The following is an 18,681-nucleotide window of genomic DNA, read 5'->3' as shown; positions in this document are numbered from 1 at the left end:
TTTGATCGTTGCGTGGTTCAGTGTTGTGCTGGGAATCTTTGGAGACGGGATTTTCTCCCGGAAAAGTACCCAAGTACCCAGTGTTATGTACGTATAATGGATATAATCGGTGCAGCATCCGAGTCCCATTTGAAATGTGGAGAAGGTGGCTGGCCTAAATCTCGGGTATGCATGAGCCACCTGATGCTCAAAGCTTCAATAGATAAAGTTTATCTGGGATAGCTTACCTCAGCGAGTGACCAGGCAACGCTTTGAAGTTGAAGTTGCAACCCCAACTAAAGTTTGAGGCTACAGACGAACAAATTCAAACAAAACGGCCAAAAAAAACTTTTGGATTTCAAAAATAAATTCACGTACAATGGGTTTGTAAATCAACCCGATAATAATAAAGTGAAAGAAAAGGAAAACGGCTAAGCCAACATATCTTTTGTCTGGCTGCCTGGGCTTGCAGCATGCCACACAGTACATAATTATTCTACCTAACGCGTGCAGCCTGCAATTAAAACGGTATTGAAAGGAGCTGGTCTCTATCGTCAATAATTGCGCCTGTTTCTTTACGGTACCTATCGAGGCAGTACTCTCGAGTTTCTCGAGTTTTTAAACAAATAACATCATAAATCTGCATCTCTCATATTCGCCATATCGCGGTCAATTCCGCCTTAGCCAAGATGAAGTTCTTCATCGAGGATCTCCCCGTACTCTTCCCCTACCCGCGCATATATCCCGAGCAATATGCATATATGTGCGATCTCAAGAAAACGCTCGATGCCGGCGGCCACTGCGTTCTTGAGATGCCTTCGGGTACCGGCAAGACCGTTTCACTACTTTCGCTTATTGTCGCCTACCAGCAACATTATCCCGAGCACCGAAAACTAATCTACTGCTCGCGTACTATGTCCGAGATCGAGAAGGCTCTAGCAGAACTCAAGGCCCTCATGAAGTTCCGAGCAGATGAACTCGGTTACGTAGAAGAATTTCGTGGGCTAGGTTTGACAAGTCGAAAGAACTTGTGCCTTCACCCGTCCGTGAAACGGGAGAAAAGTGGCGCCATCGTGGATGCCAGATGCCGTAGCTTGACTGCTGGATTTGTCAAGGAGAAGAAGGAAAAGGGTGAGAGCGTCGACACCTGCGTCTACCATGACAATCTCGATCTTTTGGAGCCACATAATCTTGTTCCAAACGGCGTTTGGACACTGGATGGCCTCCTACGTTACGGCGAACAACATAAGCAGTGCCCCTACTTCACCGCAAGACGGATGGTAAGCTTCTCCTTAATTTTGGCCTTTTAGGATAGAATACTGATTACATTATAGATGCAATATTGTAATGTTATCATCTATTCTTACCATTATCTACTTGATCCCAAGATCGCAGAACGCGTGTCAAAGGACTTCTCAAAGGATTGTATCATTGTTTTCGACGAGGCTCACAACATAGACAATGTCTGTATCGAGTCCCTCAGTACTGACATAACGGAAGAATCCTTGCGTAAGGCATCCGTTGGTGCTCAGAACCTAGAGAACAAGATCAACGAGATGAAGGAGACGGATCGAGAGCAGCTTGAGAACGAGTACCAGAAACTGGTAGAGGGTCTTCGTGATGCCGAGGAGGCTCGACAAGAGGACGCGTTCATGTCAAATCCTGTCTTACCCGATGATTTGCTCAAGGAAGCCGTACCTGGAAACATTCGAAGAGCCGAACATTTTACTTCGTTCTTGAAACGATTCATCGAATACCTCAAGACTCGTATGAAGGTTCGACAAGTAATCTCGGAAACACCACCCTCATTTCTAGCACATCTCAAGGAACACACTTTCATTGAGAAGAAGCCGCTGCGTTTCTGCGCTGAAAGACTAACCTCCCTCGTGAGGACCCTCGAGCTCACCAATATCGGGGATTATCAACCACTTCAAGAAGTGGCTACCTTCGCGACACTTGTCGCTACGTATGAGAAGGGTTTCTTACTCATACTCGAACCGTTCGAGACAGATACTGCCGAAGTACCCAATCCAGTCTTGCATTTCACCTGTCTAGATGCCGCAATTGCGATTAAACCCGTATTCGACAGATTCAGTTCCGTCATCATTACTTCAGGTACTATCTCACCTTTGGAGATGTACCCCAAGATGCTGGGATTTTCTACTGTCGTCCAAGAGTCATACACGATGACCCTAGCTCGAAGATCTTTCCTGCCGATGATAGTAACCCGAGGAAGTGACCAGGCCACGATTTCCACCAGTTTTACTGTTCGAAATGAACCAAGTGTGGTCCGAAATTATGGTAACCTCTTAACTGAGTTCGCCAGGATCACCCCTGATGGCATGGTTGTGTTTTTCCCCTCCTACCTTTACATGGAATCTATTATCAGCATGTGGCAAGGTATGGGTATCCTAGATGAAGTCTGGAAATACAAGTTGATCCTGGTTGAGACACCGGATGCTCAAGAGACATCGCTGGCGCTGGAGACATATCGAACGGCTTGTTGCAATGGTAGAGGAGCGGTTCTTCTCTGTGTCGCCCGTGGAAAGGTCTCGGAAGGCATCGATTTCGATCATCAGTACGGACGAACTGTGTTGTGCATCGGTGTCCCATTTCAATACACGGAATCTCGTATTCTAAAGGCCAGATTAGAGTTCCTTCGAGAAACCTACCGTATCCGAGAGAACGATTTCTTATCTTTCGACGCCATGCGTCACGCCGCACAATGCCTAGGTCGTGTGCTTCGAGGCAAAGACGATTACGGAATCATGGTGTTAGCCGATCGTCGCTTTCAAAAGAAGCGACTTCAACTACCCAAATGGATCAACCAGGCCATGCAAGAGGTCGACGGAAATCTCAGTACTGATATGGCCGTCATCACCGCGAAACGATTCTTGCGAGATATGGCACAGCCCTTCAAGTCCAAGGATCAAGACGGTATCAGCATGTGGAGCATGGAGGATCTCAAAGAACACCAGCAGAAGATGATCGAAGACGAGATTAGGGAACATCAAGACGGCAATGCGAATGTGGCACGCATGCAAGCTGCTCAGAGGGTGGTTGATGAATACGACGATGACGACCTAGATCACGTTATGATGGATCTCGACAATCGCTAGTGGATGATGGAGAATTCGGTAATGTTGTGAATCTTGTGTACGAGGGTGGAATTCATTTGGGGAGTTTTTTTCTAGGGGTTTTAGGATGCTAGAGAAAAGCACGTATAGGCGCCGTTTACATGGCAAATTGCTTAGTTCACAGGTTTACGAACAATCATCATGCAGCTAGCTAGGCATGCAATAGCAGTCATCATCAATTCAACGTGGTCAATTAAAAGTGATTTTATTACAATTTCCCCTAGCCCAAGCGACTACCTCCTGGTATCTATACAATTATGAGGTAGTAGCTCTCCTTAACTATTGGGTAGACTTTGCAAGGTTCCAGAAATTCTCCATCTTAGACTTAGACAAGACGTCCCTGGCCTCGGTATCCGTCTCGCAAACTTTCGATCCCCATTTGCGAAAAGCGCGGGATTTAATCTCACCCTCGAATATAAGTTTACACTGATTCTCAGCCAAGTCTTTTAGATCGCCCTCTTCGGTCTCCGCCTTAAGCCATTGCTTCAGAGCGTCGTTCTGCGCGTCTTTATCTCGGGTTGGTAGGTTCTCGGTCCAGTTTATACGCTTAAGCAGTAGTTTCTTGTAATGCCGAATCGACCACTCGCCACCTTCCACAATAACCAAGTTCTGCTTCGGATGCATGATTACTATCCCCGTGAGCGATAATTGGTCCGCGTTGATGTTGATCTTATATCGGTGTTGTCCGTTCGCTAAACTGTTCACTTTAAACACCAGCATGTGTAATCCCTTCTGCGCGTCCTTCTCCTGGTTCGCGGCGAGTTTTTCGTGTTTTTGCTCCTTGGTGAGTTTACGGTCTTCGTTTGCTTGTACGTGCTTCGTGTGTCGATCTGCGATTTCGCGGTTCACGCGCGCTTCGACAGCGGTAGGATCTTTAACGGCTTCTTCACCGAGCACGCGCATTAGGTTGCCCTTCTTGACTTTGGGAGGTGGTGCGGGGACTAAGCCTAGTCGGATCTTGGCTTGTTCTTCCTTCAAATCGGCCATTCGCCGCTGGCGACGGAGTTTCGCTTGTTCAGTGGCAGTGAGGTACATGGGTTTCGGCTGGGGCGCGTTCTTGTCTTGAGGTGGTTCGATGGGGACGGGATGTTGGATGTATCGCGTGACTATGGTGTCGTCGGTATCGATCTTGACGACTTGAGGGTTCTCAATGTCGTCGTAGTTCTTGCCGTCTATTAAACCTTCGTCCCACCACTCAACATCCGGCGGTGCTTCGACCACGAAGTTCTTCTCTACGTCTTTATCTTCATCTATGCCAACTTTCCGTGTACCTGCTGCGATCTTCTTTTTTAAAGCTTCGAGAGCAGCTTGCCGTCGTAGCGCGTTTGCTTGTTGGATGTATTTGCCCTTTTGGTTGAATATAAGCTGTCGGGATTGCCTCGGCTTCGCGGTCGGTGCGCCCAAGCTCGAGTCGAAGTAAGGGTTGCTCTTGATTTCTTCTTGTGATGGACCGGTTAGGTCGAGGGGTTTCTGTTTTAGTTGTGGTCTGCCAGAATCATTGCGCGATCGTGATCCTGGGCCGGATTTCGAGTCGTTGGCCTTGCCGCCAGGTTTCCATTGTCCGATATCTTCTAAAGCCGGGTGAAGACCGACGTTTAATCCACCTTTCGCCTTGCTGGTTCCTATTGCTGCCGATACACGTTGTTTCAATGCGGCGAGCTTCGCGGCTTTGTCCGCGCCAGATTCTGCTTTTTGGATTCGTGAACCGCCATCGTTGCGTGGGGCCAGGCCAGGCGAACCGTGTCGATCCATTGGAGATGATTATAGCTGAAGCCTGAGGATACAAAATGGAGATGGATGGATCGAGAGGTGGCAGGTCGATTATTCGCTTTGGACGATGTCGAGGCTTTAGTCGAAGTGGCTCCAAGCGATGGAGTTGTGATAAAGAAAGGAAAGAAAGCTTGCCTAGATTAATTTCATCAGAATCGATCGACATACGCTTTGCTAAGTTCAAGACAAAAAGGATGAAAGGCAGCTGCCAGCCAGCAGTTCCAAGGGTTAGCGCTTGTGTCACAGTGTAGATTAGGTAGATATCGGTGATAAGGATAAGCTTGAAGTCACATGATTTATTAATTTCTGCCGTTTGGGACCGCTAAAAAGTTCGAGCTCCAAATTTTTGGCTTCGTCCTACCAACCCCACTAAAAACCGGTTCGAAGCCATTTGCTCGTTCAGTCCCTCGATATAAACTTGATAAGAAGAACTATAACGGCGCAAAATAAAAGCCATGAGTTGATAAAGTTTGCTCAGAACGCTTCAGCTCTTTGCTCACTTTATTATCTGCTTCAATCCCCCGGTTCCGAAGTTTATCTAGAGAACTGCGCTAGGTTATGAGGTTATAACGGTCCCAGCCATGAATATTTCACAACCTATCGCGTCGGCGATCGACAGCGTCGACTTCGACTTCCTTACCCCCTCCGAAATAAAAGCGATCTCAGTTAAGAGGATTGAAAACCCGACGACGTTCGACAGTCTTCTAAACCCCATACCCGGCGGTCTGTACGATCCTGCACTTGGAGCTTGGGGAGACTCAGTGTAAGCAGGATCGAATTTGCAGAACTATTGTCCCAATTTTAGATCGCATACTAATTCAGACCTGGTAGATGCACAACATGTAATCTTGCGCAACCGAATTGCCCTGGCCATGTTGGCCATATCGATCTCCCAGTCCCCGTATACCACCCAGTCTTTATGGACCAAATCCTAAGACTACTTCGAGCGCAATGTCAATATTGCTTTCGCTTTCGAATGCGACGACACGATATAAGTCTCGTTTCTTGCAAGCTACGCCTTCTCCAGTTCGGCCTAATAGATGCGGCGAACCACCTTGACGATATCACCGCCGAAACTACCGACATACCAGTAGAGGATGAAAATGAATCCGACGGTGAAGAGATCACGGGGTTCGATAAGGTAGTTCGCATGAGAGAGGCATATACTAGGACAGCCTTAAAGGAGCACAGATTGGGGACGGCCGATATCAGAAAGGGCAAGCATGAAGGCGCATCGGAAGCGAGGAGAGAGGTGCTCAAAAATTTCTTCAAAGATATGACCAAAGGCAGAACTTGCGCTACATGTGACGGCATATCTCCAAACTTCAGAAAAGATCGATTCGTCAAGATCTTTGAGAAGCCGCTCAGCGGCAAAGATCAGGCTAAGATGGCACAGCGCAATCTCCAACACAAAGATGCTCTAACGATCAGGCGGAAATCCTCTAAGGCGGACCTAGCTAAGAAGCGCAGGGACAACACGGACGAGGGAATAGCCGATATTGATCTTCAGTCGGGCGAAGAGGAGGTTGAGCAAGAGAGTAACGAAGAAGAGGAGGGAGAGGGTGAAGAATTGGATGAGAATGGCGACGTCATCATGTCAGAAGGTGCTGGTGCGCCTGCCAAATCCGCGAAAGCGAAGAAAGAAGAGGCCAAATCTCAGCAGCGCTATGTCAACTCGATGGAAGTCAAAGCACGACTACAACTTTTATTCGAAAAGGAGCAGGATATAATGGCTCTAGTCTACAACTCGAGACCTTCCGGAAAGAAACTCCCTGCGAACAACTTCTTCATACAAACTGTTCTCGTTCCGCCTAACAAATTTCGCCCTGAAGCCCGACAAGGCGATGGAGCAATTGCGGAAGCCCAGCAAAACTCACTCTATAAGCAGATCCTTTCTTCATGCACACGGATTGCGCAGATACATAAAGAAATCAAACAACATGAACATGACCCTGATTCATTAGCCCGACGACGAGATATATCCGAAATGCATGAAGCTTGCGTTAGCCTTCAGGATAGCGTGAACTCGTTAATTGATCGGGATCGAAATCCTATTCGTGGAGCGGCCGGCAAGAGAAATGAAGACGGTATCAAGCAAAAGCTCGAAAAGAAAGAAGGATTGTTCCGAAAAAACATGATGGGCAAGCGTGTAAATTACGCTGCTCGAAGTGTTATTTCCCCCGACCCGAATATCGAGACCAGCGAAATAGGTGTCCCTCCTGTTTTTGCCAAGAAGTTAACCTATCCAGAACCGGTAACAAGCCATAACTTCAGAGAAATGCAGCAGGCTGTCATCAACGGTATTGATAAGTGGCCCGGTGCTGCGGCAATTGAAAACGAGAACGGGCAAATTATCAATCTTAAGAACAAATCCGTCGATGATCGCATAGCTTTGGCTAACCAACTCCTTGCTCCGTCAAGCCACGAATATGCCGGAGTGAAAGGCAAGAAAGTTCATCGTCATCTTGGAAATGGTGATGTGGTACTCATGAATCGTCAACCTACCCTCCACAAACCGTCTATTATGGGTCACCGAGCCAGAGTCTTGCCGGGTGAGAGAACCATTCGAATGCACTACGCCAATTGTAATACGTACAATGCGGATTTCGATGGTGACGAGATGAACATGCACTTCCCACAGAATGAACTTGCGCGAGCAGAAGCCTTGAAGATCGCCGATACAGACCACCAATATCTCTCTGCCACTGCTGGAAAACCGCTTCGAGGTTTAATCCAGGACCATCTTTCCGTCTCTGTAGCCCTTTGCAGCAAGGATACTTTCTTCGACAAAGGCGCATATCACCAACTCGTATACAGTGCGTTGCGACCCGAAAGTGGGCATATCGCATCTGAGCGACTTGAACTCGTGGCGCCTGCTATCATAAAACCAGCCATGCGCTGGACGGGAAAACAGGTTATCACGACTATCCTGAAGAACATGAAACCAGCCGGTAGTGGTGACCTATGGCTTGCTGGAAAATCGCAGCTAAAGGGGAGTTCCTGGGGAAATTCTACCGAAGAAGGCGACGTATTGTTTATTGACGGTGAATTCATCACCGGTATCCTCGACAAGAATCAATTAGGACCCAGCTCGGGCGGTTTTATACATTCCATCCATGAAATCTGGGGCCCTGAGCTTGCTGCAAAACTGCTCAGTTGTCTAGGTCGACTTCTCACTCGGTATCTCAATATGCGTGCCTTCAGTTGTGGTATGGACGATCTACGACTCACACCCGAAGGCGAAAAGGACCGCAAGAGGATATTGCAAGGTGCTACTGAGATTGGCCTTGAAGTTGCCGCTAAGTTTGTGAGTTTGGGCGATCGAGCCGATATTGACAACTCGAATCCACTATTGCTGGAGCGATTGGAGGAGGTCATGCGCGATGATACGAAGCAAGAAGACTTAGATCGCATGATGAACTCGTCGTCCCGAAACCTGTCTAGTGACGTCACTACAGCCTGTCTCCCTGCAGGTCTTGAGAAGCAATTCCCTAAGAATCAGATGCAGTCGATGACAACATCCGGTGCAAAAGGAAGTAGTGTTAACGCGAACCAAATTTCTTGCAATCTTGGTCAACAAGTTCTCGAAGGTAGGAGGGTGCCTCTAATGGTGAGCGGCAAATCGCTACCTTGTTTCCGCCCCTTCGAAACCAGTATACGAGCAGGTGGCTATATCGTAAATCGTTTCTTTTCTGGTATTCGACCTCAAGAGTATTATTTCCATCACATGGCTGGACGAGAAGGTCTTATTGATACGGCCGTCAAAACATCCCGTTCCGGTTACTTGCAGAGATGTTTGATCAAGGGGATGGAAGGTCTAAAGGTGGCTTATGATTCGTCAGTACGAGACGCCGATGGATCAATGGTTCAGTTCTTATACGGAGAAGATGGTTTGGATATTACGAAACAGAAATACTTGGTTGATTTCGGTTTCGTGCTCCGCAATCAGACATCACAGGTTGACCGACTCGGTATTGCTGAGAGAGGTTGGGACCAGGAAATTTACGAATCCAAAGACTATGCTCAGAAATATCAAAAGAAAGCCATCAAGCAAGCCAAGTCAAATGACCCCAAGGCGATCGACCCCATCCACGCCGAGCTCAATCCTAACCGTCATGCCTTTGCCACCTCGGAGAAATTTTATGAGAAGGTCTCTGAGTACATCAAAGCTAACAAGGACGGTCTGATAAAGGAGAAGGGAGAGAAGAAATCATCCGGCGTGCTCATCCCCCGGAAATACGCGGAAAAGATCTTCCATTCGAAATATCTCAATTCTCTAACAGAGCCTGGCGAGGCTGTGGGTATCGTTGCTGGTCAATCCGTTGGTGAGCCTTCAACTCAGATGACGCTCAACACTTTCCATTTGGCTGGTCACTCTGCGAAGAACGTCACCCTCGGTATTCCCCGTCTAAGAGAAATTCTCATGACCGCTAGCGACAAGATTTCTACTCCGTCTATGACACTAGTGCTGAATGAGGAGCTGTCAGAAGCGGAGGGCGAGACATTCGCAAAGGCAATCAGTATCCTCCCATTATCGCACGTCCTCAACAAAGCTACAGTCAAGGAACGCGTCGGCAAAGGTATTGGTTACCGCCTAGCCAAGATGTTTGATATTCACCTCGAGTTTTTCTCATCGAATGAATACACGGAAACCTATGCAATCGGCGTTTCTGATGTCCTCAACACTCTAGAGATTAAGCTTCTCCCGATGCTTGAGAGGTTGGTCAAGAAAGAAATCAAGGCAAAGATTGATCAAGAGGGTGGTGCAGTTCCCGAAGTCGGTGTCAAGTCCGGGGTAGTAGAAATGGCATCGGGTAATCCAGAAGCCGCAGCCCGCGACGAAGATGACGATGACGACGACGATGATGAAGACGATGCGACCAATGCCAAGCAACGCGCAAATCGGGCACAAGCTGTCTCCTACGGCGCAAATGATGACGAAGACGACGAAATCCAAAGGCGGTTAGAGCGCGAGGCATCACCCGAAGATGAAGAAGAGCCTGAAGACGAAGGATTCGGCGGCAGTCCAGCTCCAGACAGTGACAATGAGAATGAAGACGAGGATAGTCGCAAGAAGGCTGGTGCTCGCGAAAGCCGTGTCAAGGAAAGAACACCAGTTGTATCTCGTTTCGAATGCGACGAAAATAAGGGAGAATGGTGCAATTTCACACTCGAATACGATTCAAGCATACCTAAAATCTTGATGTTGAGCATTGTCCAAGATGCAGTCCGAAAATCGCTCATTCAGCAAATTGAGGGTATCCGAGGATGTACCTTTGTACCCAACGAAGAAGTCCGTGACCCACAAACCGGCAAGAAGGAAAATAGGGCGGTGATACATACCAATGGTGTCAATCTCCGAGCCATGCAAAAGTACGGTGACTTCATTAACCCCAATAAAATCCAAACGAACGATATCGCAGCGGTGCTCCAGGTGTATGGCGTCGAGGCGGCACGCAGCGGAATCATTCAGGAACTGAGCGGGGTTTTCGAAAGTCACGGTATTGGTGTCGATAACCGCCACCTCAACCTCATCGGTGATTACATGACGAGAAACGGAGGATTTACTCCGTTCAACCGTATGGGATTGAAGGGTAATGTCAGTCCTTTCACCAAGATGAGTTTCGAGACGACGCTATCTTTCTTGAAGGATGCTGTTCTTGATGGTGATTGGGATGATCTTACCACACCGAGTAGCCGAATCGTTATGGGTAGGCTAGGCAAGATCGGTACGGGCGCGTTCGATGTCCTTACCAGAGCTCATCCGAAAAATGGGAAGAATGCTATGGTTTGAGGGGACGTGACGTTGTGATTCATTACTTAGGCTTCTAAAATGGGGGAGTACTTGGAGTTTGCTCTCAACATTGGTTTGAGGTACAAATATTTTAGTGGTATTTATCACGGGAATAGTAGATAGAAATGTATGATGTGTCCATATATGATTTTGTGTTTGATTGTTGAGTGATATACACGTAGTTGAAGTACACTCGGAGAAGCTACCGACTGCCAAGCAGATCCTACTCCATCTCTTTCAACCGCGTCGCACCATCGTAAGCGGGATAGTCAATAGAATATGAAAATGCCGATTCAAAAATGCATTACACTCATTTTGAAGTCAATATTCATCCAAGGTGATCAGAAGTGGTAGATACTCTATTTATTTGGTAGAATTTGTGTCATGAATACGAGGCGTGCGTATTTCAGCCCACCGAGCTCCGTGCTCAGCATCCGACGCCCACTTTGTTTACATGTTGATAACCAAGTCATTCCGCTCGTGGGCGAAGATTAACGAGAACAATTATGGAATAATTAATTGCAAAGATAATAAATTCAACCTCTGCAACTGTATCAAATCGAGATAATTTTCATTATGAGGCATACGATGCGCGAGGATCATAAGTTTAGGATATGCTGAGCTGGCTGGGCATCGTCTTCTTCCCCTCCCCTCGGAGTTTTTTGCCATCGTGATAATTATTCACACACAAAATTCCACAATAGAAATAAATATACCTATTAACCACAAGAAATACCAATCTAACACTTATCCATCGTAGCGAGGTTCGACTCTAACCCTAACATAAGTGCCCAACAAGATGCCGCGATCGCTGCCTGGAGGGGCATGGTCGGGCGTGGACCGATCGGCTTCTACACCATTAATCTTGAGGGGGATCTGCTTTGAACGTGAACTAGTATTAAGATGAACATTTATTAAACTATGAATAACATATGAAACACGCCAAAACCTCTATTCTTCGTAGTCACTCGACATTTCCCATCATCGCTGAAAAATAGCCCGAAAATAACGAGGCGTTCATAAAGCCAATCACCATTTCGCGGTGACAATACTCCGTACCTATTACGTATGCTTGATAGAACATAGGCCTAAATACTTCGCCTGAAGAGATGATGACGCGATAAGCCTCCATGTTATGAAGACATGAGGCTGTAGAGGACTGTCATTACCATTCATGTTGAAGAACAATGCTAATATGAAACAAGAAGCGTGATAGTTATATATCATGTATCATTATCTAGGTAGATAGACAACCTATCAACTATTAGAACAAAGGCCGAGGCATAGAGATGGCGGCGAATATCATGGTACTTGAGTGGCAACACCATAAACAAAGCGCAAGCGATGTATCAGATCACAATAAAATCGAAGCAGTGATAGGCATCAGCATAGCGGCCACTGCAGGATATGTGGATGTGATGCATGTCAGAAACGATGGCTTCAATCAAACTACGGTTCAAGTCACACGTGCAAATAGAAGACATTCAGATTATTTGTTCATGTTTTATGATTCATGTGTTCAGTATCGCAGTGCTCGTCAGCAACCTGCCTATGACTGATGTACAACCCTTAACCGTGCAAAAAGCAAACGCATTCGCAAACGCCATTGATTAACCTTTCCCTGTAAAACCGAGTCGTCATGCCATCCCTGTGAGAATCATAAAGTGCAGCGTCTGCCCAAAGTTCCTTCATCCACCAAGGCCACTATAGAACAAGAGTGGCACTCTAGTTGCGCTCACCACGGAGGCGGCGGGCAAGTTGGATGTCCTTCTGCAATGGTTGTTAGTGATATGTAATAATAGGTAGTGATACTATTGGGTATGCTTACAGATTGGATGGTGACACGCTTGGCGTGGATGGCGCACAGGTTGGTGTCTTCAAAGAGGGAGACGAGGTAAGACTCGACGGACTCCTGGAGAGCACCGATGGCGGAGGACTGGAAGCGGAGGTCGGACTTGAAGTCTTGAGCGATCTCACGAACCTGTTTACGCGTCGCGTTAGTGAACTGTTGATTGATCGTGATTGCGGGGAAGTCGTGTTGCAGAAGTTGCGACCGTGCCACACATGTATCCAATGACACGGATGTGAAGCGACAGCGACGCGATTGATTGATTGATTGAGTGATGACTTACCAGACGCTGGAAGGGGAGCTTGCGGATCAAAAGCTCAGTCGACTTCTGGTAGCGACGAATTTCACGAAGAGCGACGGTACCAGGCTTGTAGCGGTGAGGCTTCTTGACACCTCCGGTAGAGGGTGCGCTCTTGCGGGCAGCCTTGGAAGCGAGCTGCTTACGGGGAGCCTTGCCACCAGTGGACTTACGGGCGGTCTGCTTAGTGCGGGCCATTGTAGATGATGTTGGTGATTGATTTGGTGATGAAAAGGTTGATGAAAGTAGATGTATTGATGGTTGTTGTTGATGGTAGATTGAGCTAAAGACTCTGGAAGTGGGTTGTGAATGATGAAAAGAAAATGGATTGGAGGAAGGGTGGGGGACTGGATTAAATATGTGAGGAGGTGGGTCTTCCCTCTGGCTGATTGTGTGTGTAAGGGAAGGTGCCTGGGGCATTAACTAATCAGATGGCCAGTGCGTAAATGCAGGATCAGAGAAAAATCAAATTCGCACCTGCTGGGCGTTGTGTTGTTGATTATTTTTTTCGGGGGGAGACAGGGGTGCGTTTTGTTATTCGAATTGCTGTGCTTTTTAGGTGGGAAATTCTACGTCTTAGTTGCCCTTCAAGCCTTCCTAATTTCTGATTGGGTGCATCAGGAATCCCACCTCCACAATTAAAAAAAGACCTTACTACTTTCGTAACATCGAATACTCCAAATCAAGAAAGAGGCAACAAAATACGTACACATTGCCATGTCCAAACCGATAAGACATTTGATAATGCAGCTGCGTTCCTAATGGCGCGATCTTGCCCTGGCTAAAGAATCAGATCACAGTAAAAAGGAAACATGCATGGCGAAAATGGGTAGCCGCAGCCCGGGGGAATTTAATGTACTTATGTACCTATCTAAGAATTCAATACATATTATTTTAATAGTCACTAAATAAATTCAATTACTACTATTATTCACAGTATTGATTAGATGCTAGTATGTAATTATTATTATTAACTTTACAGTGCTTTGTAGTGTGACGGTAGGTAGTTCTGTAGTAGAACATGTAGGTGCCTAAGGCATCAAAGTGGTCGGAACACTATGTACATGTGACTTGCCATACACAATTCTTTTAGAACAGGGCACTAAAAGGACAATTCACTGTGCAAACTCTAGAAATGAAACCTATTTAGGTTAGCTCTTCGACATAATAAAATAAAAGTGACGGAGGAAATAAACGATTAAGCTGAAGTTTAATGGAAATGCAGTAGACTTTCTGCCGTGTGTCCGTAAGATCGGTAAACTATGGCCAGTGAAAAAAAACGAGCGCCGAAGAAACACAATTTAATGATTGGTCGAAATTGATTTAAGGTTTACATGCGAATCGTCTTGAACTGGATTAGCTTTATAATTGTGGGTGCTGCGCAACGGCCCCAGGGAGCTTAAAGTCTTTTTTTCGATTGGCCAGAACAGTATAATCTTTATTTTTTGGAGTGGGGCTGATCAGGCACGGGTTCGCGTCAAATCCCAGGCTGATCTGATTCTCGAGCTACCGTTACCCGCCCACTTCCTTATTTAAAACCCGTCACTTTTTCCCCACGTCTTAATCTTCCATCTTCATAACATCCATCCATCCCGCTCTCTGCATATCAGCCTCATCGCACGAACTCGTGTCAACTCTACAATACCAAAACACTTAATCTTTACCCACTTCTCAACCTTTATTCAATATGACTGGACGTAAGTATTTCATTTAGTATCTTCAGCTGCATCTAGCATCGCCTTGCTTCGTTTCAGCTTGTGCTTCATTAGAGCCTCATCGCTAACGCGTCTCAATCTATAGGCGGCAAAGGTGGCAAGGGCCTCGGAAAGGGAGGTGCCAAGCGTCACCGAAAGATTCTTCGTGACAACATCCAGGGTATTACCAAGCCCGCTATCCGACGTCTCGCTCGTCGTGGTGGTGTCAAGCGTATCTCGGCCAGTAAGTCCCCATTTAACCCATCGCGTCGGTCGCATTAATCCACTAACGCGTCTACTCTACAGTGATCTACGAGGAGACCCGTGGTGTCCTAAAGTCCTTCCTTGAGGGTGTCATCCGTGACGCCGTCACCTACACCGAGCACGCCAAGCGCAAGACCGTCACCTCTCTAGATGTCGTCTACGCCCTGAAGCGACAAGGCCGCACCCTTTACGGTTTCGGTGGTTAAGCATTTTAATGGTTTGGGGAAGGGTTTTTTCACGTCTGTTACGAGAGTCATTTTTCGCAATTGCCACATACTTTTGCACCGTGGTTGGTCATGATAATGGGATCGGGTTCTGCGTTTAGGGTGTTCACTGTACCATAAGGGAATCGGGGGGTCAACTACACAGATTTGCCTGACGAGGCATAATCAATTCGATGAACACAATACATTGCCTGCCTCTGCCTGTGACTTGCCTTCTGTTCCGCGTAGCCTTAATCACCTACCTAAGTAATCTTTGATTAATCATGCCTAGCTATCTTTTGTATCGCGACATACCCTACATTGGGTCGATGCCGTTGGTGTTCACTTGAAAATGTGAGTCATGAGTAGACTAGTTACCCCGCGCGGTAGATGCCTATTGCAGTATTGCGTGACTCATTAACCTACGTTCGTGGGATTCTGGCGATGTGTTGGCTTGTTGGTTCAGTATTCCATACCATCCACATGACACGTACCTTAACCCTCATAGGCATATATTCTGTTGATACATATACACCGCATGCGTCCATGATATTCATCTTTGGCGTGTTGGTTCAGTACGCTCTTCGAAGATAATTTCCCAGTCGCTTAGTTTCTACCCAATAGATCACCATGTCATCAAGATGTCTGACTTAAAGTGTAGGACTCGGAGTACAACCAGACTTACAACCTTGGAGAACATCAACGTGATACCATATTAGTGGGAAATCTCAGCCTTACTCGAGAAGGCAAGGAATCCAATATTACTAGGTCCCAAGTTACGGTCGTATGGTGATAGGTAGGCATATACGCTCATGCACGCCTCGTTCGGTCACGCATGGCATCACATAAGTCCATGGATCAATGTTATTGTTCCTATTCGCTGTCTTATATGGAATATGACCTATTTTCTCCCAATACTGAATTGCCTTGCATATACATGTTGGTGGCTAAATGCCGCATGGGAAGTGAAGCCATATTGTACAAGTATGAATGTGTGAATACGGGACACATGTGCCGCACAATCGTCCGTGTGGGATTAAATATACATATTTCATTTCCTCTGACTATTTCAAATCTGACTTACATGTTGATTGGTTAATATATACCGATGTGTTGTTTGATCTCGAATTATTGAATGTTGTGGAAATGTGTAATATTTACAGATATCCATATATTCACGACAGAAATATTTCTGCCTATTGAGTATTGAGCTCTATTATGCATTCTAGAATCCCTAAAATATTTTAAATATTATATTATTATCTTCGTTTACATGGCACGTGTTTTCTTGTGTCAGTTGCTCGCATGTGGTTTCATTAAGTAGATGACGAAAATACGAATTGTAGATAATATGACGATAAGTATTCAATGAACCCTTTGATATTTATTTAATGTCCTTTTTGGGATATGTTCGTTACATAGAGGTGGATAGCTTTCGTAAAAACGCCTATAAAATATTTTGAGGTTGTTGGGAATGTGAATTCCGTAATTTGATATCAAGAATAAATGTTGAGAATTAATTTTCGAAATACCAAAAAAACACGACATGCCATGATATAAAGCATTTCCATCATATTTACATTCAAATATTCAATTCAATCGTACCTAGGTATTCAGCATTTGTTTGGGCCTTATTGTATTTGCGTGGGTTGAATGATGTATTTCGATTAATATTCGATACTTCTTGGATAACTCCCAGGTCCTATACTCGCTCACCCCAGATAGCATCACTTGTATATCCCATTCTAATAGTCGCATGGGGTAGGCACCGACGCGCTATTTGTGGGGAAATATAATACCAATATTCATTTCTCAAGGAAGAATGTAAGAAAAAAAAATATGGATGTGGCTTATTCGTGTCAAGATACCTCATAATTATCCCAACCATAGAACACACATGACGAGAGCAACATGAAAGCAACTACTTCATCCACCAAGATAAACCAGGCGCTAATACGTAATTCAATATCCTATAAGGCTCAGAGTAGGCACCCGTAAATGTACACGGCGTACGCGTCCCTATGTTGGAGCTATCATGAACACGGATCCAACACGAAACTTACGTAGTACTGCTCACGACACCGACAACTTCCCTAACATCACACTGGAGAGAGAGCTCCATAGCTGACAGTATCGGGTGATAGGATCAAGCAAACCTCAAATCTCCTGGGTGCTCAAAGAGTACCTATTTACGGAGTGGGCTACTCCGACCCCGTGCCACGCTGTTGCCTGGATGACACATCACCTTCATATACTACCACGGATAGGCACATATTAGGCGGCTGAACAACTCCAAGGCTCCCATTCCACGGAATGTATCCGAAGCCATGTATTCATGGGTGATACCGAACACTCGGATCCCTGTGAATACAGCCTCCAATTGGTAGGTATTCAAGGCTGTCGACATTTCACCGTAGATAAAATTGAACAGCCCCGTGAGTCATAATACATATTTATAAGCCATGCTGGAAGCCTCATGCGGCTAACGGAAAGGGTGTATGCACAGGATATATGAAGTGTCACATATGTACATCTAGCCTCATTTTGCAAGGGTGAATCTATCCCAAGTATCTATCCGAGCGGCTACATGCATGATCTGCTTGTATCATGTACTGTACATGGAATATTGATTTAGCACCATTCTTCCGGGCAAGGGTTTAAGTCTATCTAGACGGTATCTGGCCATAAAGGTTTACCGGTCACTTGTGACTGAGACTCGCGGCGTTGGCGCTGGTACAGCTAAACTATCAAATGATGGCCTTCCGGGTTAGGCGCTACTATCTGAACGACTATCTAATATACTAGGTACCTAGCTGTTTCTAGGTAATGAGTAATCGCTGCGGACCACGGGGATATCAAAAACCCGGCTCAGCTGGCCGATGACCAATACTTTCCATGTTATCCGAACTACAATAGGGTTAAACATTCATCCCAGGGCCATGATATTAGACACCCATTTCAATACCTAGGTAGCCACGACATACGCGGCGTGGAATCATGGATCCTTCTCCGTGATGAGTCAAATCGATGAATGACTGCCTCGCCGAATCCCGTCCTAGCGCCACGTATATGCTGGGACAGACAATCTCTAAATAAGGAGCCCCTTCATGGGATTACCGTCGTTGCCTTGAGCTGGGCGAGCGGGATGCTGCAGTGCGGCAGCCACACCTCGGGAAGATGCGTCTGTGTAACCTCGGAACCAATCTCCCTCGATATGCGGATGTCTTCATCCGCAAACCATACCAACCTCCCGATTTCCTATTCCACTAGGAACAGAGCCATCATCTAAATACCCACGAAACCATGTAACTGGCCGTCGCATAAAAATGCGCCAACTCACCAGCCACACAGTGCAAGACTTCTTGCCCCACAAAGAAAGAAAGAGAAAGAGAAAACAAAAAGTGCAAAGAAAAGGGAGAAAAGAAAGGTCAAAACAAAAGAGAAAGAGAAAGAAAGAAAGAAATGCCCTCGGAGTCTACTGGGTTAATATGTCCGACGGCATGTGGGGACGACGCCGTGGCTGATTAGAAAAAAGGAAGTTGGTGGGATTTTTTTGACGCGAAAATACGCGTGGAAATGCCCATTTGTGGGTTAGATTGGGTGGATTAGTCGCGTTTTGCGACATGAAAGGGATTAATTACTAGGGATTTTTGGCTAGGATTGGGATAGTATCGTTTTAATCACTCGGTTCAT

The 18,681-nt window shown here is 46.2% G+C and overlaps 5 protein-coding genes across 5 annotated transcripts; 3 read left to right on the top strand and 2 right to left on the bottom strand.

Annotated features, from left to right (window-relative positions):
* The first annotated feature begins 568 nt into the window (after positions 1–568).
* Positions 569–3,247, top strand: F4822DRAFT_245575 (uncharacterized protein). The gene is made up of 2 exons (XM_051454361.1): positions 569–1,259; positions 1,314–3,247. The coding sequence occupies exons 1-2, from the start codon at positions 669–671 to the stop codon at positions 3,096–3,098; spliced, it is 2,376 nt and encodes a 791-aa protein (XP_051314181.1). The 5' UTR covers positions 569–668; the 3' UTR covers positions 3,099–3,247.
* A 55-nt stretch (positions 3,248–3,302) lies between these two features.
* On the bottom strand, positions 3,303–5,123 carry F4822DRAFT_402731 (PRP3-domain-containing protein). The gene has a single exon (XM_051458045.1). It carries the CDS (start codon positions 4,866–4,868, stop codon positions 3,396–3,398), a length of 1,473 nt encoding a protein of 490 aa, XP_051314180.1. The 5' UTR covers positions 4,869–5,123; the 3' UTR covers positions 3,303–3,395.
* Positions 5,124–5,257: 134 nt separating this feature from the next.
* On the top strand, positions 5,258–10,823 carry F4822DRAFT_402729 (beta and beta-prime subunits of DNA dependent RNA-polymerase). Its single transcript, XM_051458044.1, has 2 exons — positions 5,258–5,649; positions 5,718–10,823. The coding sequence occupies exons 1-2, from the start codon at positions 5,468–5,470 to the stop codon at positions 10,678–10,680; spliced, it is 5,145 nt and encodes a 1,714-aa protein (XP_051314179.1). The 5' UTR covers positions 5,258–5,467; the 3' UTR covers positions 10,681–10,823.
* Positions 10,824–12,169: 1,346 nt separating this feature from the next.
* Positions 12,170–13,332, bottom strand: F4822DRAFT_402728 (histone-fold-containing protein). Its single transcript, XM_051458043.1, has 2 exons — positions 12,813–13,332; positions 12,170–12,661 (listed from the first exon to the last, which is right to left on the bottom strand). The coding sequence occupies exons 1-2, from the start codon at positions 13,245–13,247 to the stop codon at positions 12,416–12,418; spliced, it is 681 nt and encodes a 226-aa protein (XP_051314178.1). The 5' UTR covers positions 13,248–13,332; the 3' UTR covers positions 12,170–12,415.
* Positions 13,333–14,233: 901 nt separating this feature from the next.
* F4822DRAFT_245526 (histone H4.1) lies at positions 14,234–15,174 on the top strand. Its single transcript, XM_051454360.1, has 4 exons — positions 14,234–14,524; positions 14,628–14,765; positions 14,828–14,993; positions 15,125–15,174. Exons 1-3 carry the CDS (start codon positions 14,515–14,517, stop codon positions 14,989–14,991), a joined length of 312 nt encoding a protein of 103 aa, XP_051314177.1. The 5' UTR covers positions 14,234–14,514; the 3' UTR covers positions 14,992–14,993; positions 15,125–15,174.
* The last annotated feature ends 3,507 nt before the right edge of the window (positions 15,175–18,681 follow it).

Source organism: Hypoxylon trugodes (assembly GCF_022578975.1).
Source record: "Hypoxylon trugodes strain CBS 135444 unplaced genomic scaffold F4822scaffold_5, whole genome shotgun sequence".
Classification (NCBI taxonomy): Eukaryota; Fungi; Ascomycota; class Sordariomycetes; order Xylariales; family Hypoxylaceae; genus Hypoxylon; species Hypoxylon trugodes.
This window is presented reverse-complemented; position numbering and strand designations above follow the sequence as displayed.

Bases quoted from the DNA above. Each gene is read 5' to 3' on its own strand.
- F4822DRAFT_402728 (XM_051458043.1), bottom strand. From the start codon at position 13,247: ATGCCCCAGGCACCTTCCCTTACACACACAATCAGCCAGAGGGAAGAC. The intron at 12,662-12,812 runs GTAAGTCATCAC...ACGCGTAAACAG, and splicing joins AGCTCCCCTTCCAGCGTCTG to GTTCGTGAGATCGCTCAAGA.
- F4822DRAFT_245526 (XM_051454360.1), top strand. The intron at 14,766-14,827 runs GTAAGTCCCCAT...TCTACTCTACAG, and splicing joins TGTCAAGCGTATCTCGGCCA to TGATCTACGAGGAGACCCGT.
- F4822DRAFT_402729 (XM_051458044.1), top strand. From the start codon at position 5,468: ATGAATATTTCACAACCTATCGCGTCGGCGATCGACAGCGTCGACTTC. The intron at 5,650-5,717 runs GTAAGCAGGATC...CAGACCTGGTAG, and splicing joins GGAGCTTGGGGAGACTCAGT to ATGCACAACATGTAATCTTG.
- F4822DRAFT_245575 (XM_051454361.1), top strand. From the start codon at position 669: ATGAAGTTCTTCATCGAGGATCTCCCCGTACTCTTCCCCTACCCGCGC. The intron at 1,260-1,313 runs GTAAGCTTCTCC...ATTACATTATAG, and splicing joins ACTTCACCGCAAGACGGATG to ATGCAATATTGTAATGTTAT.
- F4822DRAFT_402731 (XM_051458045.1), bottom strand. From the start codon at position 4,868: ATGGATCGACACGGTTCGCCTGGCCTGGCCCCACGCAACGATGGCGGT.